Here is a 25,213-nt window from a genome sequence, read left to right on the forward strand (position 1 = left end):
GAAATCCCAGAACCAGCGCTTTATGTTGGGGGGTCCTTAGCAGCCTGGACAAGCCATGGCGACAAAGATGCAGGAGGATAGGGCCCAGACAGGGAATGAAGGAGACGCTGGAGGCCTGAAGGATGGCCCTTCTGGGGGTGGGGGTGGGGTGGAGATTTGGGTCAAACTCAAGGGGCCCCCAGGCAAGCCCATTACCTACCCTTTGCACCCTCATAGCCCCCATCTCACCTGCGGATCCTGGCTGGCAGGGGTAACATTTAACATCGCAACTACAGATTCTATGCACACCTTGTCTGCCCTTGTTTTATGGGTCCTTGCTTGCTGCCTTGAAAGCTTATTTCCATACATTAAATCCTATTTTCCCTTTGACTTCCATGATGAGGCAGGAGATATGTTGTTAGTTGGTTCCAGAAGCCACTCAAGTCTCGTTTTTAAAGGATAAATACTAATTATCAGATCAAATCATTTCCTGAAAATCCAAGGAAAGCCCCAGAGACTGACAAAAAAGGAGTGGCACTGGGGTGGGGTGGAGGGGATGGGGAGACCTGGGGTCCATCCCTGCCACTCCCCACTGGGCAGCTGTGGGTCAGTCCTGCCCCCCTTGGTACCCCAGGCTGCCTACCTGCAAGATAAGGGCACTGGGTTCACTTTGGTTCTTGTGGTCACATTCGGGACACCCCAGCCCCAGGCTCCCTCTGGGCTTGCTCCAACGTTCAGAAAAGGGTTACCTTGTTGGGAATGGCCGGGCTGTCCCTCTACCTGTACTTCCTGGCCCCCGTGGAGTCTCAAGAAGCAAGGAACAAGGAGCCAGGAGAAGTGGCCCAGAATTGTGAGAAAGGAAATAATGCAGGAGCGAGGTCAGGGACCCAGGGCTGGGCCCAAACCCCAGGGGAGCAGGGGCCTGAGGGCCTATGGGCATTCTCTCTGGTGGCCAGTCTGTGGGTCAGTGACCCTGGAGCTCACGCACTGGGCCAGGAGGAAGAGACGAGATCTGCCCGGGAGATCCTGAGCTGATGGGGATACAGGATGCACAGGTGCACACTCACTTCTGCAGATGACCTGGCGTCCTCCATCCCCACCTGAGAAACAGGGATTGTCAGGAAGGTGAAGTGAATGAGGGCAGGAAAGGGCTCTGTAAGGGGAAGAGCCCTGTGGCTCTGAGGTTGTCAATCTCTGGCCTGAGGCACTCACTGGGATGAGAATACTAGAGGAAGAATCTTGGGCCTGAGCTATTCTGTATTACAGTCCACTTTTGGTGAGAAGGACAGAAGTTGAAGGTGACATCAGTTTCCTTCTTAGATGCATTCAGGCAAATACTATGGGAACTTTTATTTGTGTGGGCAAAGGTTAGGAGTTGAAGAGGGAATTAGAGCAGATGGCTGGTTCCTTCTGGTCCCTGGTGGCTTCAACACCTGCTGGCTTTTGAGACGTCTGTGACTGGCCGTGGTGTCTGTAGGAAGCTGTGACCCCTCTGCACAGCTTACTCTGAGGAGGTTGTCATTTGGTCCCTCTCGCTAGGCCTTTACCATAGAGTATAGGGTCTCTTCCTGGGGGCTCTCTTGGGCAGGGGCTGCTGGAGAGATCAAGCTGGAGAGGGCAAGCGAGGCGTAGAGGATGCCATCCTCCTGGGCAGCAACCAGAGAGAAGGGGTTAGATAGTGGGGGGAGCTGTCCCATCCTAGAGCAGGGAGCCCACACCTGAGGGACCTGCTGACACCACAGGCTCTCTAGTCCTTCCAGCCCCACCTTCTCCAAAACTGCCCCTAATTCAGGCCCTCCTCTGAGCAGCTTACCTTGGGGTTCAGCTTGGGGTCTGTAAGTTGTCCTAGGAAAAAAAATAAAGGTGTGCGGGGGTCAGGTGGCATAGCAGCCAGGGTGGAGGAATGGGCAGGGCACCAGCAGTGAGGTCCTCGGCTAGGGCAGGCCCAGGGGCAGGAGGGACGGATGGGAGGCCTGGGAAAGAAGGCTCGCTGAGGGCCCTGGAAGGGGCGGGAAGGCAGGCCGCGGTGGGGAGTGGGGCGATGGTGGTGCAGACTTGCCTGTACTCCCAACGTTCTCGTATTTCTCCTCGGCTCTGTGCAGCGAGTCCCTGTGTGGGAAGGAGAGGGCGGGACCCGTGTTCCCGGCTTAGCTGAAAGGAGTTCAAACCTGCCTGGGGCGAGTTCTCTGCTAGGGGTTCTGCCACCCCCACCCCCACCACCTCAGAAGGTGACTCAGAGGTTGAGGCTCCCAGGAGGAGGCTGCTGGGAGGGGATCGGGAGGCAGTTTGCGGGGCAACCCAGCTGAGGTTCGAGCGCCCGCTGAAGGCGGGTTGTTGCAGAGAAGCGGCTGTTAAACGAAGCGCTGGGAGGGGAGGCGGAGGACAGGGAGGGAGGGGACCCAGAGGGAGGGGGTCTGCGAGCCGGTGGGCTGCAGGAGGGGCCCCGGGAGGGAGGGGACCCAGAGGGGATCCAGAGGGAGGGGGAGCGGGGCGCGGCGCACACGCGGAAAACGGACCCGCGGACGGGACGGTGGGCGGAGCGCGGTGGAGTAAGAGGCCCCTGCCCGCGGCCGCGCTCACCTGGCTGGGCTCCCGGCTTCCGCGCTCCGTCCTGCGAAGGGACCAACAGGTCGTCAGGCGCTGCCCTCGGGCGTCTCCCGCCCGCCTCCCGGCTCCGCCGCGGGCCCCGGCCTGGACCGCGCCGGCTCTGCCCTGGGAGGGCCGGGCGCCGCGCTGCTGGGGCCTCTCGCCCCGCTCCCGTCCCGGCCGCCTGCCCCGCGCTCCCCTCTCCCGGCGGCCGCTCCTTTCCCGTCAGCGCCCCTCGGCCTCCTCCTGACGCCCCGTGTCCCCGCTGCCGCCCTGCGGGTGCCCCCATGTCTGCGCTGCGCTCCCCCGATTCACCCCCAGGACACAGCGCCGTCCCCACCAGCACCATCCTGGTCTATTTTCATGCAGCCTCTTTGGGTTTTTCTTTCTTCCGTCGCTTTACCTATAATCTGTTTATTATATGCCACTGTCTCATCTTTTTAATTATAGTAGCTTAATAATTATGAGTGCTCATGCTCATATAGTGCTTGAACTGTGCCAGGGTCTATCCTAGATGTGTTACGGCTATTACAATAATAGCTCCCCTGTTATCAATCCCATTTCGCTGATGAGTAAGTTGAGGCACAGAGTAATGGTACCATGTGTCAGAGTTCACCTAGCCAGGCTGTGGGGCAGGATTTGACTGCAGGCAGTCCAGATTCTATGGTCTTCTCCTCTGCTTTAATATCTGGTAGGACTAATCTCTGTTGACGTTTCCTTTAAAGTAATTGCACATCTGTTCTGGTGGGTGTTGGGGTACAATGAATGCCTCCAGCTCTGTCCTCTCTTTTGAGCTGTAACGAATACATTCATACTTAGACGGACATCTCTACTCAGATGCCACATGGAAGTCTCCAGTGTAACATATCCCAATCCAGAGAGGCATGGTTCTCTCCCAGGCCAGGCCTGGGAGCTCTGTGCTCCCTGACTTACTGGGCAGTGTCACCACGCACTCATTCACCCAAACTGAAACATGGGACTTCTGCCTGCTCCTCACCCTACACCAAGTCTTACTGGTTTTCCTTCTTAAACTTTCCCAGGGCCTGGCTCTCTCCCTCCCTCCGTGCCCCATTGCGTTAGACTGCCCCAGCCTGGCCCACCTCCAGCTCCCCTGCCCCCTGATGGGTCTGCAGGGGGAAGTTGAGGCTGTTGGCTGCTTCTCTTTGCCTCTGGGATCAGAGGCCCTTGGGTGTGACTTTCCGAGGTCCTGTTCTGTCCCCGCCTCCTCCTCAGCACTGAGATTTTTACAGTTCCAAGTGCTTTCCTCCACCTGCATGGAGAGTGACCTCTGCACCACCCTCAGCACCAGACTGGCTCACAGCTTGTTTATTCTTTGAGACTTTTTGCAGGTATCCCTTCCTCTGGGAAGTCCTCCCTGATTCCCCACTTCCAACCACCACAGCTCTTTCCAAATGAAGCAGTTAGCCCTGGAGGCACCCTCTCATCTTCCCTCTCCCATTAAGATTCTGGAAGTAGGGCCCCTGCCTTACTTACTTTTTTATCTCCCATTACAAGCCAAGCCCAGGCATTCACCACGATCACTGAGATTAGCCAACTTCCTGTCCCTCTGCTCTCTCCTTATTTTTTGGGGGAGTCTCCTCCCCTCCCCGTGAACCAAAAGGTGAGGATTGGTGAGAAATGAGTAAGTGAACAGACTAGCCCTGGAGAACGATGGGACTGTGAGAGGGGCTGGGCTGGAGTAGTGGTTCTCAAACCTGATCACTCACCAACACCACTTGAGGAGACTTAAAAAATGCAGATTCCCAGGCTGCGCCCTGAAGCCCTGCGGGGATCTGCATTTTTAAAGAGCCGCTCCAGATATTCTTGTGCAGGTGGGAAACACCCAGTTGGGAAACTTGGAGCTCTGTGGGGCTACTGGGATTTTACATTTTGATAGATATTCCCAAACACATTCCCATGGCACCATGGGAGTATAAATTGGCACCTCCCTGGGAATGTGTTTGGGAGAGAGGGTGGGGGTCCTGGACACTTACCTTTGCTTCTTTTCCTCCAGATGTAGAAAATCAGTCCCAAAAATGCAGTTAGGAGCACAACACCGGCCAGTGCCACCCCGATTGCAGCTCTCACACTCAGGGGCGAAGACTCTGAGCTCTTTTTGGCCCCCGGGTCCCTGAGGTCAGCGGTGGTGGCTGTGGGGGTGTAGGTGGGGCCTTGACTTGTCATCCTGGATGCTGAGAAGACAGGAGAAATCAGCAAAGTCACGTGGAGGACAGGAGGTCTCTGGGTGAAACCGTCACCCCTTGTTTCCCCAGTTTGGGGGTTCTAAGGGGTGGGAAAAGCTGTCTGAAGCTCTCACACAGGGAGGGGAGGAGCAAGGTGGGATGCTGAAGGCTTAGACTCCACATCACTCAGTGTGAACCCCGAAGCTACTGCCTGTCAGGGGTGTGGCCTCAGCCCCAGTGCATCACCACGAATAGAGAACACAGGGTTAAATTTTTTAAATTGTGCTAAAATACACATACCATAAAATTTACCATTTTAGTCATATTTAAGGGTACAGTTCAGTGGTTTTAAGTATATTCACATTGTTGTGCAACCATCCCCACCATCCATCACACCAGACCTTTTCATCTTCCTCCAAACTGAAACTCTGTCCCCATTAAAAACAAATTCCCAATTCTCTCTTCCTCCCAGGCCCTGGCAGCCACTATTCTATTTTCTGTCTTTATGCATTTGGCTACTCTAGGAACCTCATCTAAGTGGAATGAAACAATATTTGTTCTTTTACAGGACTTAGTAAGTGAGAGAACATCTGCAAAGCATTTAGTTGTACATCAGAAATATGTTTTTAAGGTTAAATTAATATATATTGAACTTCAGTTCCTACAAGTAGATTTTACCTTCGAAGATGTTTAATGCACCATTAAAAAAATTAACACAATACAATAACCAGAAAAAAAATCCAAATCCAATAAAATTTCAGTTTAGTATGGACCAAATTCTGTCTCCTCTTATTAGAAATTAATAATAAAAGTAAACACCACCTTTCAATTAAGGTAAAAAATTTTTAATTCTTAGTCAAAATATATAGAATACCATGCTATTTAGATAATAAAAATTAGGCCAGTACATATTTTATAAAAACCTAGAATATGATGAAAGCCACATTCTAAGCTAAATTTGTAGTATTAAATGCTTTATTATTAAAAATGGGAAGAAAAGTTTTAAAACGATAGAAATAGTCAATTTCTAAAGAAAACATATAAAAAAAAGAGGTGAGCTAGCCCTGAGGAAATTCATAGTTTGAAAGTAACAAAAACCTAAGTAGGAATAAACTTACTAGGAAACAGGAGACAGTATAAATGCAGGACAAAAACAAGAAAACAGACAACACTCTCAATTGGGACAGCAGCAAATGAATCATTGGAATTATAAATGAATGTATGCTCAATTTTAAGTCAATAAATTTTAAAAACCTCTCTGAAGTGGATGATTTTCTAAAACAATTTTTTAAAACAGATTTAAGAACTAGTAAACTTTAACTGATAGGTAGATGAAGTAAGAACGCTATTTGAGAATTATCTTTTCATAAAGATTCTAAGATCAGGAGGTTTTATGGGTAAATTTTTATAAAAATTTAAGGAACAGATAATTGCCGGATAGAAGATTCTAGAATGCAGAGAAATATGGAAAACTATGCAGCTCTAATTCAGTTCATAAAATCATAACCCTATGCTAATCTCCATAAACTTCTAAAACTGAAACTTAAAACTACAAGAGGCTGAGATTTGGTTTGGTTTTGTTGTTTAACTGATCTGGATGGAAGAAAATACCTAGTATTGGCACCATGGGAGTATAAATTGGCACCTCCTTTGGGAGTGTGCTTGGGAATATCTATCAAAATGTAAAATCCCTAGGCATGCCTTTGACCCAGTGATTTCAGGGCTAAGAATTTATCCTGTGGAAATGTTGGTGCAAGTATTGGAAGGCCTGTGTTTAAGGGTACTCTTTGCAGCGTTGTTTGTGATGTGGCAAAAACCTCAATGTCTTTAAATAGGACACTGAGTAAATTATGATACATTGCTGCAGTGGGATACAGTGCAGCCACATAGACTGTTCTCTACTGAAATGGAAGGTACATCCGGTACGTGGAGTAGAAACAGCAGGTCCTAGCTCAGAACAGAGTGCAGGGCGATTCTATTGTGTACATGTCCACACCCGTATCTGCACCAGAGAACATTTCCGCAGAGACGGGTAGTGGCTGGGGAGGTGAAGTGCAAAGGGAGTACCTTACTTTTCATTTGGCTCCCTTCTATGTTGTCTGACCATTTTTTAAAATTACATGCAAGTATTACCACCAGTACCTTTATTATTTTTTTTTTTGAAAAAATTTTGTTGTTGTTATCATTAATCTACAATTACATGAAGAACATTATGTTTACTAGGGTTCCCCCTTCACCAAGTACCCCCCACAAACCCCTTTACAGTCACTGTCCATCAGCGTAATAAGATGTTGTAGAATCACTACTTGTCTTCTCTGTGTTGCACAGCCCTCCCCATTCCCCGCCCCCCCCACGTTGTACATGCTAATCGTAATACCCCTTTTCTTCTTCCCCGCCCTTATCCCTCCCTTCCCTCCCAACCTTTATTATTTTTAAAGTGTAACCTTTATTTTTATCAAAGTTGCATAGGCACATAATTTAGAGTCCACAAATCCCAGGTGACTTACAAGAACAGCCACCCTGCTGAAGCCTCAGCACTCCCTTCCCACCCCAGAGGCAGCTATTTTCAACGTGTTGAATCCTTTGGCATTGACCTCATATCTAACTCATGCATGTACTGCTGATGCTTGAGTTTGCTGTCTTAGGGAGCATCTCTTTACTCCTGCTATTCACTTGAGGCATCAGATCTCTTACTCCCCCATTTTCTCCCTCTTACTCAGCCCTTCAGCATTTGAACTTCTCCATGAACCCCAGGCTCCTACATGGCTGCTGGGACCCCATCTCTCCTGGTTCCTTCCCTGCTTCCCTAGCAGATTCTCTCAGTTTCCTCGTTGGTTCCCCTTCGTCCTCCCTCCTGTAACACCCCAGCTCAGCCCTGGGCCCTCCTCCCAGTCACTGCTCACTCCCAGTCATCTCATCTAGCCCACAGCTTTAACCACCTGCCAAATTTGCAATCCCACCCTCTCTCCCCTGCACTCCCCGTGTCTCACCACCTACTCATACCTCCGTTTGTCTCAGAACATCGCAGATTTAAGATGTCCAAAGTACAACTGCATTTCCTCCTGTGCCTGACCCCCTGCCTCCCACGTCCCCTCTCGGTAAATGGCAATCCTCATTTGAGGTGCTCAGGCCAAGAGCTGGAGTCATCCCTGATTCTTTTTCTCATGCCATCATCCCTCCATTCCCTAGTCCTGTCTGTTCTGTGGTCAAGATATAACCGACATCTGGCCACTTCTCATCTGTCATCGCTGTCGGCCTGTTCAAGCCACATCATGTCTCCCTGGGCTCCCTGCTTGTGACCTTGCTCGTCTGTGTCGTCTTATTCTCCTACAACAGCTGGAGGGACACTCATACCACGTGATTTGGGAAGACACTGCCCTGCAGGAACCCTCACAAGCTCCTGAGCACTCAGAGTACAGGTTCTTTCAGGGTCTTCAGAGCCACACAGGTCCTGCCCCTGCCTGTTCTGGCCCACCTCCTGCCACCCTCAACCTGTTCTGCTCCAGCTACACCCATCCCTGCACCAGCCTCCACCCTGCTGTCCCCTCTTGACTGGAGCCTTCTCCAGACCTCTCCCTCACTAATTATAGGTTTGGCCTCAGCTGGGTCTTCCTGCAGCACCTCTAGATCTGCTCCCTGCCTCTCTGTGAGACAGAGACTGTGGGCGTAGTCAGAGTAGGGTGAGGGCCTCTGGAAAAAGTAAGGCAAGAAATTTACAGTCAGAGCAATGTAACTACATGCAAAGAAACCCCCTACCAGAACTCTGTATTAGACATTCAGTTCTAGAGTCATTCTTCAGTGAGATCAGTTAATATTCCCCAGATAAAGAAGAGTAGCACATGTTTTTATTATGCTAATCATTTATAAATCATGTGTAAGATTCACTTTAACATGCTAAAAGGCCCAGGCCTGTGTGCTGTCTTTCCTCCTTCAGATCTGATGAGATGATTTGCAAACTGCGCAACTAATTTAGCACGCAAACCCAGCCACAAACAACACAGTAAAAGGCAAGAAGAATTCCACCTTAAAGATAAGATTGCATTTTAATACCCAAGAAGTTAAGAAGTTAGAAATTCTTAACTAACTCTTTAGCAAACAATACCTCAGCCCACCTTGGGGGCTGGGCAGGCAGCCTTATTTAATATGCCCCCAGACCAAGACAGTAGTATCTCATGGAAAAATCATCAGAGCAGGAAGTTGCTTGTGTTAAGTTAATTCTAAATATTCAGACACCACTTAACAAGTCCACACCCCTAAGCCTTTTTCATGTTCTTAAAATCCTCAACTGCCTATAAAACCGCTAGACAATGCACCACCCGAACTCTTTTGTCCCCTTCACTTTATCTCTAAATAAAAGCCTGTACCTTGCTCTCCTACCTTGAGTGTTTGTGAAGCTCATTCCTCGGCTTCGTGAACAAGAACCTGGACATCATCTGCACCTGCTCTGTGCCCTGGGAACCCATTCCTGGGCTTGCTCTCCCACTGGTTCAGTGGCCACGGGAGTCTACAGCAGGAGACGAGGGACAGAGGGGAGTCAAGACAGGCAGGAGAAGATGCTGTCTCCACTTGGGGGATGCATCAGTGTGCATGCCCTTCCTCGACTTTTGTCTCTTACTGGGGCACTCTGGGGTGGTGGGGCGAGATGCAGGATGCCCACCAACTGCTAATCTCTCCAGAAACACCCGCAAGACACCCAGACATATGGTCTTACCAGTCCCCAGGTGCTCTTCAGCCCAGGCCTGCTGGCACATGAGCTGCCCATTTCGGGTTTGGGGCTCCATCTCCCCACAGGCTGCTACTGCTCTCCAGGCCTCTGTGGGGCCCAGCCCCTCTCCTTAGGATCCACCCTTCCTGACAGTCCCTGTCCTGTGTCCCGCCCACACTCCCTCAGTTATCATCTGAACACTGCTCCTGCCAGGACCTTGACGGGAGGGCAGGGGCCTCCCTGCTCCACTGACATGAAGTGGTTCCATTGCATGTTCTATCCCACTGATTGTAAGACCCAATGGCCTTATTCCAGTCTGCGCTTCCCCCCAGTGAGGAGACGAAGGCCACGGCAGATCGATGCAACAAGCAAGAGGTTTATTGTTATTCCAGCTAGCTGGGGTCCAAGTGTCTGCCCAACACAGCGGGTTTCAACAAGGACCCCGAGCACTCAGAGCCAAGGGTTTATATAGCATTTTCAAAGCACTCAACTCATAGTAATTTCCCAGAGCTATACATTATTCTTGCAAGACATACATCCTGGGGTTAGGCAAGAGCAAGATAAGACCATTCTTCAATTGTCAGGGCGGTTCCACACGATAAGCTTGGTATGTAGGATTAACTGACCAAGGTTAGCTGACCAAGGGTCACCACTGCCTTATTCCGGTGTTCATGATTGATTACCTTGTTTTTCTCGGCCTTAGTTCCAGTTCACACACACTCAGGAAATGGCTTTTAGGCCCTTAAGATGGCTACTCTTATGCTAACCTATTTCTATTCTTACATTTAACCTATTTCTATTCTTACATGATCAAGGAGTTAACCAGGGCAGCACTCTCCAGAGAGCCTCAGGGGAGGGTCTGTCCCTGCTTCCTCCAGCTTCTGGTGGCTGTGTCACTCCAGTCTCTGCCACCATGGTCACGTGGCCTTCGGTCCCTGTGAGACAGGAACCATGGGCTTAGACAGAGTAGGGTGAGGGCCTCCAGTAAACGCAAGGCAGGATATTTACAGTCAAAGCAATGTAACAATGTAAAGTCCCTATCGAAAGTCTGTGTTCAGCATTATGCAAAGTCAAGGTCACACTAATTCTCTAGGGTAAAGATACTAGACTAGGAATATAGACGTCTTCAGTAAGATCAGTTAAAGGTCAAAAGGCCAGGGGCAACTTGGCCTGGAATGTTTGAGTGTTCCGCAAGGGTATCTCAGCATAACCCAGACTTCACTGTAAACAGCCCTAGCAAACAGACAACAACCCAGCCCACCTTGAGGGCAGGGCAGGTGGTACAAGTCCACACCGTAAGCCCTCAATTCTCAAAAATCCTCAACTGCCTATAAATCCCCTAGACAACACACCACCCCGGGCTCTCTTGTCCCTCCTCCCAGAGTGAGCCAGGAGCTCTTTCCCTCACTTTATTTCTAAATAAAAGCCTCTCCCTGGCTCTCCTACCTTGGGTGTTTGTGAAACTCATTCTTTGACTTTGCAAACAAGAACCCTGGCATCACCTGTCAAGTCTTCTCTCCCCGTTATAAGGACCTTGGGTCTGCATTTAGGGCCCAGCTAACCCCAGATGACCTCCTCATCTCAAAATTCTGAACTGAATCACATGTGGCACCATATAAGGTAATATAGGTTCTGGAGACTGGGATGTGGACATGCCTTTGCGGGGCCTCTCTGCAACCCCTGCCAACTTCCAAACCTTTGACCTTTGTTCTGCGTTGTAAGAGACTCCTACAAACTTTATATTTCATTCTATCTTTTTACAGTGTTTCACTTTTGCTCTTATATCTTTAATTTCTAAGAGCTCCTTTCTGTTTGGAAAGCTCCTTGGTAACCCCTGTCTGGTACAGGTGGGCCCTCTCTAACTATTTGAAGGTATCCTTATACCCCGCTGGTTTCTGGTGGTTCTGCATCTCCCTCTCTCTGCCTCCAGCTTTGGTTTGCTCTCTGCGGGTCTTGGGAAAGGCTTACTCAAATTTTTAGTTTCACAGGATTTGTGAATAGTGTTTCTAGCCCACCCCCTGACCCCAGCATCCCAGGCACAGCTGAGGGGAGGGCGCCATCCTCAGGGCTGGGGAATTCTGTGCAGGCCAACACCCCTGCCCTGCCCCCTGGCTCCCAGTGTGCACAAAGCCTCGCTGACTGGAAGCTGTGGGTGGCTGCAGGCAAGTGCTGGTCGGCTACTGGGCTGTAGGGGCATCTGTCAGGATTTCTAGATCTTTTGGGGCATCAGATAGATTTCCAGAGAACCATCTCCTCATCTCTTGCCCTAGATGGACTGTGGGCCACCAGCTTGCCTGCCTGAGTCCTGGGAGGCGTAAAGGGGTCCAGGCGTTTAGGGTCTCATCAGTTCACCAGTTTGCCAAGTTCTAAGGGTGAACCATGGCCCCAGAAATGCCTGGGGTCCTCCCCCCAGAGCCCCTCTGGTTCCTGCTTCTGGGAAGCAAATCTGCAGCCTTCTGCTGGGTGGACGGTGGGCACAGGGGTTTCCCTGTTTCTTCAGTAGATTTCCAGCTCATCCTCTAGTTGGGACGCCCTCTCACTCCCGCTGTCAGGGGTGCCTGGGGCGCTGCTGCTGGGCCTTCATGGGGACTGGGTGTCAGTCCCCATCCCTGGGCCTCCCCCCCGCTGGGCTTGGGGCTCAGCTCCTCTGCTCTGCGCAGCCAGTCACATTCCTCTGTCTGTGTCCAGCCGCCCAATTTTGTTTTTCACCACCTAACTCACATATTTTTTGTTCTGGGGATTTTTGTCTTAAAAAATACCCTTTGCTGTCATTTTAGAAGATTTTGGGCGGATCAGATGTAAATATGTGCATAGAACCTGCCATCTTGGCCTGAATTCATACATTATTTTCACAGTGAAAATTACAAGAATTGAACCTTCAAATAATAATAATGTTGCCTATTCATAATAAAATAAAGGATATAGAGGAAAACATCTTGTGAAACAGTAACATGATTTTTAGAAGAACACTCCCAAGGTTTCCTGAGGGATATAAAACAGAGCCCCTCCTCGGCAGGGAAGATCGCGTGTTACACTGACTTCCACTTCTGTCAATTGCTTTATAGGTTTATGCAGTTCTGCTTTTAAAAATTCCCATAGGTGTTTTTCTCAGAACTTGGCAGACTTATTCTAATAGTTATATGAAAGAAAAGGCGGATACAATAATGAGGTTTTTTGAGGAAGTGATGTGGTGCAAATAGAAATAGTCTTGTGAGCCACTGAAAGATGATAAAGTTGCAATAACTGAAACAGTGTGGTAGTGATGGAAGAAAGAGCCATTGGAACAGGACAGATAGACCAGAATGGACACTGTGCACAGAGACCAGGCCTATGAATCAGCGGAGAAGAGAAAATATTCCATAGCTGGGGTGGGGAGACTTGGCTAGTTTCTTGGAATAAAGATCCATGTAGTTCCTTACCTTACACCCTACTCTGACTACCCCCATGGTCCCTGTCTCAGTACCACCATGCAAAGACATCACACTAAAGGAATATTTGCAGTAAATATAACTGATAAGTTTGTGATTGACTTATTTTTTCTTACATACAGATGTTCTAGTTTTGTGACCAAATCAAATTGTATTCTCCTTTGTAATTTTTTTCTTTAATTTCTAAGCCAAACTTCCATATCCCATTAGGGGTTGAAAATATTTTAATTTCTCCAAATTTTTGTATCATTTATTCACAAGGAGGCTTGGCAGGTGAGGACCTGGTTCCAACGAATCCAGTAAGGCCCCGTGGCACCTGACCCAGCCAGTCCCACCCGTTGCGGTGGAAGGGGAGCCTGATCACCTCCCGGAGGCTTATTAGAAGTCTCACAGGTAGACATTTCCAGGGGTGGAATGTTTAAACTCTGGTCTGTGTGTGTAAGTGAGTGTGCAGGGTGGCTGAAGTCATTCAGTCTGCCTTGAATCTGTGATTCCATGGCCTGCGCTATGGAATCTGCATGGGCCCTCGTCCGGTTTTGTGGTCAGCGGTCATGGCGTATCGGTGATTCAGCTTCGGCTGACCTGGCCTGGGACTTATAAGGGTGCACCTTAGCCAAGGCTGACCACAGTCTCCACAAGGAGCATGAACAGATGGGCATCTGATTGGCCTCCTCTCTAGAGGAGGCACCCCTCCCTTGTCTGTTGTCATGGCACCATCCACGGACACGTCATGGGGTCAGGGCATAGTAAACCCACAGTCCTTGACACTATGATCAAGAATTTCAGGAAGGTATTTTCAGAAAACTACAGAGTAAAATTAACTCCTGGCAGGTTGAAAACCCTGTGTGTATCTGTATTGCCCACCTTTAGTGTGGGGTGGCCTCCAGAAGGAACCCTAGATGTCCCAACAATCTGCTGAGCCTGGTCATCCCTAGAGATCCAGGTCATCCTAATCAGTTCCCATAGTTTAACTCCTGGTTAGAAATTGCCCAGACTCTTCCCCCTTGGATGCGATTCACTTGCAACAGGCAGGGACAGGGTAGGGTCTTAGTTGCCTCAACAAAGAAGCCTGCAAAGAATCAACAGAAGCCTGAGCCTCCGCAAATTTTTACTGGTGACCTGGAGGAAGAGCCAATAATTGCCCCCGCCTTATGTGCCTCCAAGACCGTCAGCACCCAGCCCCTCAGTCCCTAATGCCTTGCCGCCGTCAGCCTCCCTGCCAACTCCAGAACCAGTGAACCCACTCTCCCCCGGACCAGCAGCCAGACTGCACCCTCAGCTGGGAGCAGGTGCCCTTCAGATGCCAGTGCAAGAGATGCAGGGCCTGAAAGACATAATAAGTATGGGACCATCCATCCCAGCCAGTCCATGTTGTACTATCAACCCTTCTCCACAACTGACACCCTGTCAGAAAAGCCACAAGCCCTGGTTGATCTTATGTAATCCCTCTTCCAAATCCATCAGCCAAACTAAAGAAAAACTGTCAACAGCCTCTCCACACCCTGTTCACAATGGAAGAGAGGAGGCAGCTGGGGTCCTTGGTTGGGGTGCATAGGCTGAAATTGCTGTCCCTGAGGAGCACCCCAAGAGGGACTTCACCACCCCTGAGGGACAGCACCAGATCCACCAATATCAGGATGCCCTCCTCCAGAGGATCAAAGCTGGGTCCAACAAGCCTATGAACATACTAAAGTTTCTTCAGTCACTCAACAACCAGAAGAATCTCCTGTGGCCTATTATGAGAGACTGTGTGAAACTTATCACATCTACACCCCTTTCGACCCTGAGTCACCAGGGAGCCAGCAGATGGTAAACACTGCATTTGAAGCCCAAGTTGCCCCAGACATCAGAGGAAAGCTCCAAAAGCTTGAGGGCTCTGCTGGGATGAATATCACTCAGCTGATTGAAATTGCCAACAAAGTATACATGAATAGGGAGGTTCAAGCTGACAGGGATGCTGAAAAAAAAGAATGAAGAAAAAGGCCAGTCTCCTGGCAGCTGACCTGAAAGAGAGAGATGGGCAGAAGGCAGAGAGAAGCCAGCCACCAAGAGGGAGAAGCCCAGGACCCCCTTAGCCAAAGACCAGTGTGCTTACTGTAAAGAAAAAGGGCATTGGAAGAATGAATGCCCCAACCAAGGCAAAGCTCCGAGGCCCAGTCGCTGCTGGGAGGAGCCTCACGGGAAAGGCTCATTAGCCTGGCAGAAATAGACTCAGATTGACAAGGACCGGGCTCTCTTGCACTCGTCCCCCATGAACCCACGATAAAAATGAAAGTGGGGGACCAAAACATGACTTTTATAGTAGACACAGGGGCAGAACACTCTGTGGTCACTCTCCCTGCAGCCTCCTTCAGTTAAAAAGACTGCAATTATTCTCAGAGCCACAAAGACAGCTGCAGTACTCCTTCTCACAAGAGGCGAGAACAGGCATCCAGGAACACCTGATCAGACTCAGAGAGGCAGGCATTCTAATCGAGTGTCAGTCACCCTGAACACCCTGCTTCTACCAGTCAAAAGGCCAGGAGGAGGGTACCAGCCTGTTCAAGACCTGCGAGCCATGAATAGAGTGATTGTTTCTTTATACCCAGTGATTTCAAACCCGTACACCCTCCTCAGCCAGATCCCAGAGCCTGCCGAATAGTTCACTTGCCCAGACTTAAAGATGCCTTTCTCCGCCTCTGGCTGGCCCCGCAAAGCCAGCTCTTATTTGCCTTTGAATGGACTGAACTGGATACCGGGTGGCAGATGCAGTTAACATGGACGCGGCTTCCATAAGAATTCAAGAACTCACCCACTCTCTTTGGAGAGGCATTGGCTGCAGACCTTGCCAGCTTTCCAAGAGATGCCACATGCTGCGCCCTCCTGCGGTATGTAGATGACCTCCTCTTTGCCAGTGACACCAGGAAAATTGTGCAAAAGGCACAAAGACCCTCCTACAACTCCTGTCAGACTCAGGATACCAAGCCTGATAAAAAAAAAAAGAGCACAAATCTGCCAACAGCAAGTCTGGTACTTAGGCTTCCTCCTCACCCAGGGAGAAAGGGCACTAAGGCCAGAGAAGAAAAAGGTCGTTAACTCCTTGCCCCAGCCCAGGATGAGTGGGGGCATGTGAGAATTCCTAGGGGATGCTGGATTCTGCAAAAATCTGGATTCCCAGATTCTCAGCAATGGCAAGGTGCCTCTGCAACCTCCTTGGGAGGCCAGATTGAAAGCCCCTGTCTGGACAAAAGAGGCCAGAGCCACCTTCCTGGAAATAAAAACTGCTTCAAAACAGGCATCAGCCCTAGGCCTGCCAGATATGAACAGGCCCTTCAATCTCTTCATACATAATACAGGTAGCAATTCTGCATTGCAAAGAACATCAAAAGGGAAACAACCCTATAGCACAGGGGAATCGGATGGCAGATGAAGCTGCCAAAGCAGCAGCCAGTAAGGAGGCAGGGAGAGCTCCTTCCCTCACCACGGCACTAACACCCCCCAGTAGAGGCCCCTCCACCCAGGTACACTGAAAAGGAGAAAGACTGGGCCATAACTGAAGGAGCCACTTTAACTGAAAACAGATGGTGGATGTTGCCAGACAGACGTATCTTTGTCCCAACTGCAACCGGGAGGTGACTAGTCAGCAAATACCACCAGCTCGCCCACCTGGGAAAAACTGCACTGTAGGCTCTCCTCAAAAAGCAATACTCATCAGCCAGTTGCCAGCACTATGCCGAGCAGTGAGTGAACAGTGTGTAACTTGTGCCAGAAATAATGCTCGATCTGCGCGACTTCCACAGAATGGGAGTTGCCCCCTTTGAAGATCTTGAGATAGACTTGGATGTCCAGCCAAGCAGGGGACTCAGATACCTCCTAGTGATAGTGTGCACATACTCTAGCTAGGTCGAAGCCTTCCCAACCAGAACAGAATGAAGCCGGGAGGTAGCCAAAGTCCTCCTGAGAGAAATTGTACCCTGGTTTGGCCTACTGTCCACAATCCAGTGACAATGGGCCTGCCTTTGTAGCAGATATAGTGCAAATGTTAACTAAATCCCTTGATATTACCTGGAAACTCCACACTGCATACAGGCCACAGAGTTCAGGGAAAGTAGAGTGAATGAATAGCACCCTCAAAGGAACCTAGCTAAATTTTGCCAAGAAACTGGCCTCCTGTGGCCAGATTTACTGCCCCTGGCTCTCCTGTGTGCTCGCTGCACACCTGGAACTCAAGGTTTTTTCCCTTTTGAATTAGTGTATGGACGCCCTCCCCCATGTCTAGGAAGCATCCCAGGGAACCTAGACCATCGGAGATAAGGGGGTAAGAGAACAGCTCCAAGCCTTGGGAGCCGCCCTGAATAAACTACAACAATACACCATAGAAAGAGCCCCAATCTCTCTAGGAACCCCAATACATTCCTTCCAGGCTGGGGACTCAGTCTGAGTTAAAGATTGGAAAAAGGACCCCCTCAACCTCAGTGGACTGGCCCCCACATTGTTGTTCTAACTACTCCTAGTGCCCTCAAGGTTGCAGGCATCACTCCCAGGGTCCGTCATTCCAGAGTGAAAAGGGCACATCATCCTGACGAGGAGGCACATCAGTGGGAGGCCCAGCCAGACCTCCAGATCCTCTTGTCGGAGTGGTGTCTTTTATTCCGGGCATTAGACTCTCTGCTGTTGCACCCCTGGACTGGACTATTCTTCAAAAAGTTGTCCTTTCCATTGTCTATTGGGTCATCATTAAGCTGTTTTGCTGTGTTTACCTGTCTCTCCTAGCTGGACTCAAGTCTCAGCCTGCATTTCCAAAGTACCTCTCTGTAATGTTTAGCTGTACAAAAGTTATAAAGTGCATAGTGGGCCTGAGGGGAGCTACCTCCTTTCCCCCCGGTGAGATTTCCTAGGTGGAACAGGCTGCCCCTTTACTGATCTCTGCTCTAGTTGAGCTCAGTGTATCCGGATCAGCTGCAGCAGGCACAGCGGCTCTAATAAACAAAGGAAGTTAATCAAGATTTAGAGCACCTTGAAACCACCATGATTCAGCTGCAAGATCAAATTGTTTCCGTGGCTGAAGTAGTGTTACAAAATCGTAGAAGACTGGACCTCCTGTTCATGTCACAGGGAGGCTTATGTGTACCCCTTGGAAAAGATTGTTGTTTTTCTATGCAAAATTAAGTCTAGCATAGTTAGGAGCTCTCTAGCCAAAGTAAAAGAAAACATCCAGCATAGGAATAAAATGTTAGAAAATAAAAAGTCTTAGTTCCAGGGATGGTTTGAGTAGAATCCATGGCTAACAACTCTTCTAACTGGCCTTGCTGGGCCAGTGATTCTGCTGTTCCTTAGACTATTAGTGGGACCCTGCATATTTAACTGGCTCATTAACTTTACCAAGGAACGTGTTTCCTCCACACAGCTCATGTATATGCGGAGCCACTATGACCCTGTCATAAGCCAGGGAGATGATGCCCCCTAAAACAAAGTGTTTAAAGGGGCATCAGAGAGGGGAGTGATAGGAAAAGACTTATGAAGACAGCAATCTAGCCTGGATGGCTCCTCTCTGTCTCGACCCCTCCTCAACACAAACAAACAAACAAAAGCACTCCCTTGGTTTCCTGCTCTGTTGAGCACTGGTTCCAAGATTCACTCCCTAAACTCCCCCCCACCCCTTGCCTGCTCGCTTGCTCTGCATGTAGGAATGTTACAGATACGAAGCAGAAAGATATATATTGCTCCCTTTGCCTTTGTTCGGGGCTCAGACTTTTTGGGAGATTACTCCCCTCTGAGCCCACCGGTGTGAAATAAAGCCTCAACACTCCAAGACCTCCGAGTGCCACTTGGTTTTTCCGTCAGTGATCCAGTCCAGGTTTATTCAGTATTTTCCGTAACAGAATTAAGTGACAATTAATTTATTAAAGAAAAAAACACATAACAAATGTGACTCAAACAGAGACATGACAAGAATACAGGAGGAGGAAGAGGAATCTCAGGAGAGATGAAATCTCTCAAAAAAGGCCATTTAAAAAAATAGGGAGGAGGTGCAGGAAATATAAATCCAAGGCTGTCCTGCTGGATTCAGGATTGAACCACTTCCTATCTGCTGTTACAGTGGCTTGGTGGTAGGATGGGGCTGTGCCTAGCAGCGGGCAGGAGAGGCCGGGGGACAGCAATGCATCGCTGACAAGGTTTAGAATTGCCAGCACAAGCGATTGTACAAATCAAACTAGCTTACTGATTTTTCATTTTCTGAATAATTTTCTGCAGACCATGCACCTCCTATTTCCTGGGCCTGGGAGAGACCCCTTCCCCCACTGCTCTGGAGACAGATAAACCAGGTTTAAATTCCAAGCCCCCAGTGAGTAGTATAGGAAGATCTATGAATGCAACACATGCCATTATTAGGTTAAAAACAGGTCAAGACAACAATATGGCCAAGTCAGTAGGTGAGGCCAAGCAGCTTACGGTTAAGAGCAGACAGAGGCTGTGGGGACAAACTGAGTTGGGATCCCGCCTGTACCATTAGCATGACTAAGGGCAGGGGTACGCTCCACGAGCCTCAGTTTCCCTGCTTGTTAAAGGGAAGGTGAGAACAGTACCTACTGTTCTTGTGGCGTTGTGCTGAAGGTGATCTAGGGCGATGCCTCTGTTAGGCAGGAAAATAGACATAAGCGGGGTGGAAAGAGAACAAGGCCAGAAAGTCCACCAAAAAGACCCGAAATCAATCAATTAAAGCTCAAAAAGCCAGGAGCAACTTGACCTGGAATGTTTGAATATTCCCCAGAGAAAGGAGGGTACCTCAGTAGAGCCCATGTCTTTATTGTGTTAATCATGCAGGCCCAGCTTATTTTTTTTACCTTTACCTATATGCTGTTTTTTTCTCCTTCCAGCCTTAATTAAGTAGTTTGTAACCTAGGCAACTAATTTAGCCTGCGGACCCAGCCGTAAACAACATAGTGAAAGACAGGAAGGATTCCATCTTAAAGATCGTATTTTAATACCCAGGAAGTTAAAAATGTAAGATTCTTAACTTGCTCTTTAGCAAACAGACAATAACTCAGCCCACCTTGCAGAGTGGGCAGGCAGCCCTGTTTGATCTGCTCCCGACCAAGAAAGCCGGCATCCCAGGGAGAAATCAGAGCAGGAAGTTCCTTGTGTTAAGTTAATTCTAAGTATTCAGGGACCACTTAACAAGTCTGCACCTGCCAGCCCTTAATCACATTCCTAAAGAATCCTTAAAAGGCGGAACCCCAAGCCTTTCCTCTCCCTGAGGTCACCCGCACTTTCTAAGTGTGTAACCTTTTAATCTTAAACTTTCCCTCTCCAAAAGTTTCAGGGCGCCTCTCCTTGCTGAGGTGGCCCGTACTTTTTCTCTCTTTTAAGTAACTTTAAATAAAACTTTTACTCTGCTTCACTACTGTGTCTCTGCCCTTCAATTCTTTGTCGCGGCGGGGACAAGGACCAAGGAAAACACACAGCGCTCCCACAACACCGCCCAAGCTGTTCAGCCGGGACAGTACACAGGGGGTGGGGGCTGCCCTTCCTGCTTATTAAAGGTGAGCTTTTGAAAGAGAAGGAAGATCAGGGTGACAGTGGGGCAACAGTACAGGGTCTACAGGGGCGGTGGGGACTGGGCCAGGCAGAGGCGAGCCTGGTGAAGGGCACGGAGGCAGGCAGGTGGGGGATGGGAAAGGACAGGAGAGATGGCTGAGCAGGGCACTGAGGCAGCAGACAGGAGAAGGGAGTGGTGAGGCTGGGACACTGGTGACAGCCGGTGCCATGGGACCCGGACTCCAGGGTCATCACTGAGGACCTCCTGTGTGCCAGGCTGAGGTCATAGCCTCAGGGGGACAAGTTCAGGGCTGGCTGGGACTGCACACACTGACACACGGCAAAGGGGAGGCCGGCCACATCCTGGAGTCTAGTCCACCCGACCACGTGGGGCAAGGGCAGGGGGCAGGGCTGGAGCCCCAGCTGGGGGCAGGAAGGGAGGATAAGTGGGTCCCAGGAGGTGCTAAGGGCTGGGGGCCGGGTCGGGGCTGGATCTGGAGGCAGAGGGTGATGGGCAGGGAGGGCACTCCAGGTTTGGGGAAGATTAAGGAGAAAGGGTCAAGTTGGCAGAGGCCTGGGGAGGAGTCGGGGGCAGGGAGAGGGTCTGAGAGAAAGCAGGAAGAGTGGGGCCTGGGGAAGAGGGCCCCAGTGGCCTCCGAGCCCCAGCGGTGGGCACGGTGGCTGCCGGGTAGTTGGACTCACCGGGGATGATGGACAGTTTGGTCCCGTTGATGGATTGCCACACCTTGCTGCCCTCTATCCGTGTGTTCAGTCGGATCCGGCAGAAGTATGTAGTCTCGTCCTCTTTCCGCAGGTTTCTGATCCTGAAGGAGCCATTCTTGGACCCCTTGGTCCAGTTAAGGTCGATCCGGTTCTTGTAATTGTGATGGGTGAAAGACCGCGTCCTGTTGTAAAGGATCTCCCCGTGGAAGTGTGTCAGTCTCCAGCCTATATCCACCTTGGGCTCCTTGGCTAACTCCCAGGGGTAGTAGAAGGAGAAGGGGATGTCCACAGAGCCGCCCTCAGGGGCTGAGAGGTGCGCTGGTTGGTCGACCCCATAGGGGAACTGTCTATTGGATCCGGCTGAGCTGCCTAGAGGAGGGAGAGAGAGACTTTGAGGCCTTGGAGAGACGAGATGACAACCCCAACCCGTCTGGCACCCTCACCGCGGGCACTAGTGTGACACATGGCAGGACTGGCCCTCTGGCCTGGGTGTCGCCCTCTCCAGGCTTGGGGTGGGAGGAGGGTGAGGGGTTGGGGTGACCCAGCCCTTTGAGTGTTGGAGTGGGAGCCTGGCCGGCTTCCCCAGCAGTCCCCCTGCTCCAGATGCAGGTCACAGCCCTCCCGGGGCTCCCCCAGGCCCCAGGCAGATCCAGGCTGGACCCCCCACTCACCAGCCTGCAGAGACGCCAGCAGCAGCAGCTGGGGCAGCAGCTGGGGCCACCCCATGGCCTGGTTGTCCTCCAGGGGCTGAGAGGATGTGTAGTGCTGTCAGGCGGGGTCCTAGGAGGGGCCACCTGGGGCTACTGGGGGACCAGGGGAGTGAAGATCAGGTTCCTTCAGAGGACAGAGGGAGGGTGGGGGCCTTCCCCAAACCCGCCCACCCCCAGGGTGACCAGTACTTCCTTTATTAATCTGCTTCTTCTTTCCCTGTATTGCAAAAGGGCCTCCCTTGTGGTCAGGGCCCAGAGGGCCCTGGCAGTGAGACAGGGACAGTGGGTGTAGTCAGAGTAGGGTGAGGGCCTCTGGGAAACACAGGGCAGAATATATAGTCAGAGTAATGTAACAATGGGCAAAGAAGTCCCTATTGAAACTCTGTGTTAAGCATTATGCAAAGTCAAGGTCATACTAATTCTCTAGGGAAAGATACCAGACTAAGAATATAGACGTCTTCAGTGAGATCAGTTAAAGGTCAAAAGGCCAGGAGCAACTTGGCCTGGAATGTTTGAGTGTTCAGCAAATAAAGAAGGGTATCTCAGCATGACCCGTGACTTCACTGTAAAGAACCCTAGCAGACAGACAATAGCGCAGCCCACCTTGAGGACAGGGCAGGTGATGCAAGTCCACACCCCTAAGTTTTTTCATGTTCTCGAAAAATCCTCAACTGCCTATAAAACCCCCTAGACAACGTACCACTGCGGACTCTCTTGTCCCCTCCTGGCGTGAGCCGGTAGCTCGGTTCTTTCACTTTATGTCTAAATAAAAGCCTGTACCTTGCTCTCCTACCTTGGGTGTTTGTGAAGCTCATTCTTCAGCTTCGTGAACAAGAACCCCGGCATCAGCAGGGGCCCAGCCCCCACCTCCCACCGAGGGCTGTGGTCCTGACCTTGGCCGGCTGGGGCTCTCTAGCACCCTCCACGTCTCCAAGGCCTCAGAGTCCGCCCGTCTCCTTCTCTCTGGTTCCTGAGTGTCTCCTGGCCTCTGTGTCTCTCCTCCCAGGGGAAGGGGTGGCAGCGGGACCAGCTCAGGCTCGTTCAGGAGGAAAGGCGGCCGGCAGTGTCTGCCCAGCTACAACCCCTTAGAGAAGGAGGAGGGGGTGGGTGGTCAGAAGCCCCCAGCCCCAGCCCCAGGGGCACACAGACTGCTCTTGGCCCCTCCCCTCCCATCAGGGGCTGCCCCCCAGTCCTTCCCCTGCAGAACCAGGCCCACCAGGCCCCTCCCACCCGGCGGGCCCCCTTGTGCAGTCTTACACCCTCCCTGAGGTTAGGAGGTGGGGGTGGGCTCCCATCCCACCCACCCAGAGTGGGCCCTGGAGGCCAGGCCTGCCCCACAGGACGCAGGATGGGATCCGCAGGGCCCTCTGTCCTCCACTCACAGAGGAGGAGCCAGTGTCACATGACTCTCCAGTGGCAGGTCCAGGACGGGGACTCCAGAGTCACTGAGTGCACAGAGCCTTCTGCTCCTTCTGGATGCTTCTGCCTGGATGCACCACACAGTCTCTGGGCTTGGCTCCCAAGTGCAGAGTTCTGGGGGTGACCAATTCTCTGGGTGTTTATAATGCTCCTTAGGTGATTCCCTCCACAGCCGTGAGAGCCCTGCCTATCCCAGAACTTTCCCTGGACAGAGGGGAAAATGAAGAATCTGAGCAGGCACTAGTCCCCGGAGCTATCCCCGGTGGAGGGCACTGCCAGCTGGTGGCATTCGGGGTGAGAGCCTGCGGGCCATGGCCTGGGTGACTGCAGGAGGCTGCTGCTCCCAGGGTGAGGTGGGCCCGGGTGTACTGAGCTGACAGTGTGGGCGGCACATGCGACTTCATCAGAGGAAGCAGCCTCTGGCGTCTGGAGGTGGAAGCAAGCTGTTGGACTTCCTTTCTCCTCTTGTCAGTTTTGGCTCCAATCCAGTGTTTCCACACTTCTCCAGGGCCAGCCTGGCAGCCAAACTGAGGCACAGATAGATGTCTTACAGTTTCTTATTGGCTCTATTGTCATGGGCTGTAAAAGGTGCTGGAGAGGATTGGTGACAGCTGGAGATGGGGGCAGAAGAGAGGACAAGGAACCCATTGACATCTCCCAGGGCCTCTAGAGGGGGACCTGCTCTGCCCAGGGGTGACACCTGGGTTCCTTGCCTCCCAGCACCTGGCTGACTGTCTCCTTGCCAGTTCCCCTGAGGAGGGTGCTGGGCCCCAGCAGGGTGTGCAGCCCAGAATGTTCAGGAAATGGGCCCTGGGGACTTTGGCAGAGCCCCTGCTGTCCAGGTGCCCCAGGCCCCACTGCTTCCTCAGGAGTCTCCCTGGGGGCAACTTGCATTTTTCAAGGCACCATCAGACCCCTGGGCCCAGGGGGATCTCCCTGTGGCCAGGAATTGTAGGGAATCATTTCTGCTTAGGGGCCAGTTCATCCTTCCTCCCTCAACAGGAATGAGAGGCCTGGGAATCAGCCTCTAGCTGAGGCCCTACTCACAGAGGGCCTTCTGGGAGGAGGAGGGCCTGGAGTTGTGTGATTCAGAGATGGGCAGACCCTACCTGCAGCACCGTAGTCCAGCGAGGCGCCCAGCGAGGGGCCTGAGCACTGTGGTCAGAGCGGGACAGTGAGGGCTGTGTTGTGGACCAGATTTTGAGAATATGATAGTATGAATCTAGAAAAGAACATGGAGAAAATCTTTGTGACCTAAGGTTACATGAAGACTTCTGAGATTTAACACCAAATGCATGCTCTGTGACAGGAAAATACTGATAAACTAGAGTTCATCAGAATTAACTTACAGTCTTCAAAAGCTCCTGTCAGGAAAATAAAATGGTAAGCTACAAACATGGAGAAAATATTTGTAAATAGTTGGTCATAGCACTCCCAGCAGGGTCTGTGTCACCTGGGAACTTGTGAACATGTGAATTCTCGGGCCCACCTGGCCCTGCTGGCCTTTGAGAACCAGTGCCCTGGGGGAAGGACAATGACTTTGAGTGAGGACCTGCCTGCTGGGCTTCCTTTACTTTGCACATCAGTACTGCGAGATCAGGATTTTATTCCTGCATAACAGAGGAGTTTGAGGCTCAGAGAGGTCCCCTCACACACCCTGACTGGCCTCCACTTGACGGGTCTGGAGTTTGGACCCTGCTCAGGCCTGTGTGCCTTTTAAGCTTGGGGTTAACCCAAACGACTGCCCATCCCCCTCCCAACAGTCCCCCCAACCTCCTCCCCAAAGCCCTTCCTGGACTGGCGTTCATAGTGCCTCATTCAGGGGGCCACTTATCAAGGTCTGGGGAGCAAAGACAGCAGGGATGTGAGCTGAGGCCACATGGGGCAGGGGACAGTGACAGGCGGTTCTCTGGAGGGGAGAGGGACCAGGTCTTGGTGTCAGCCCTCCCCGCCGCCTGCTGA

The 25,213-nt window shown here is 51.0% G+C and overlaps 1 protein-coding gene across 2 annotated transcripts; it reads right to left on the bottom strand.

The window, feature by feature from the left end:
* Positions 1 to 1,316: 1,316 nt before the first annotated feature.
* On the bottom strand, positions 1,317 to 23,833 carry LOC118922181 (paired immunoglobulin-like type 2 receptor alpha). Of its 2 annotated transcripts, XM_036904639.2 has the most exons (9): positions 23,215 to 23,833; positions 22,726 to 22,916; positions 21,794 to 21,925; positions 21,102 to 21,491; positions 4,560 to 4,757; positions 2,560 to 2,590; positions 2,039 to 2,088; positions 1,793 to 1,824; positions 1,317 to 1,625 (listed from the first exon to the last, which is right to left on the bottom strand). In XM_036904639.2, exons 3-9 carry the CDS (start codon positions 21,846 to 21,848, stop codon positions 1,515 to 1,517), a joined length of 867 nt encoding a protein of 288 aa, XP_036760534.2. In that variant the 5' UTR covers positions 21,849 to 21,925; positions 22,726 to 22,916; positions 23,215 to 23,833; the 3' UTR covers positions 1,317 to 1,514. The 2 variants fall into 2 exon arrangements, with proteins under 2 accessions (XP_036760534.2, XP_036760536.2); XM_036904641.2 differs by lacking the exons at positions 22,726 to 22,916; positions 23,215 to 23,833 and having other exon boundaries at positions 1,317 to 1,587; positions 21,794 to 22,292.
* Between the last annotated feature and the right edge of the window lie 1,380 nt (positions 23,834 to 25,213).

The sequence above is a fragment of the Manis pentadactyla genome, chromosome 10 (genome assembly GCF_030020395.1).
Source record: "Manis pentadactyla isolate mManPen7 chromosome 10, mManPen7.hap1, whole genome shotgun sequence".
Taxonomy (NCBI): Eukaryota; Metazoa; Chordata; class Mammalia; order Pholidota; family Manidae; genus Manis; species Manis pentadactyla.

Bases quoted from the DNA above. Each gene is read 5' to 3' on its own strand.
- LOC118922181 (XM_036904639.2), bottom strand. From the start codon at position 21,848: ATGGGGTGGCCCCAGCTGCTGCCCCAGCTGCTGCTGCTGGCGTCTCTG. The intron at 4,758-21,101 runs GTGAGTCCAACT...CTGTCTTCTCAG, and splicing joins CAAACTGTCCATCATCCCCG to CATCCAGGATGACAAGTCAA. The intron at 2,591-4,559 runs GTAAGTGTCCAG...GTCCCTTCGCAG, and splicing joins CTGGAGGAAAAGAAGCAAAG to GACGGAGCGCGGAAGCCGGG.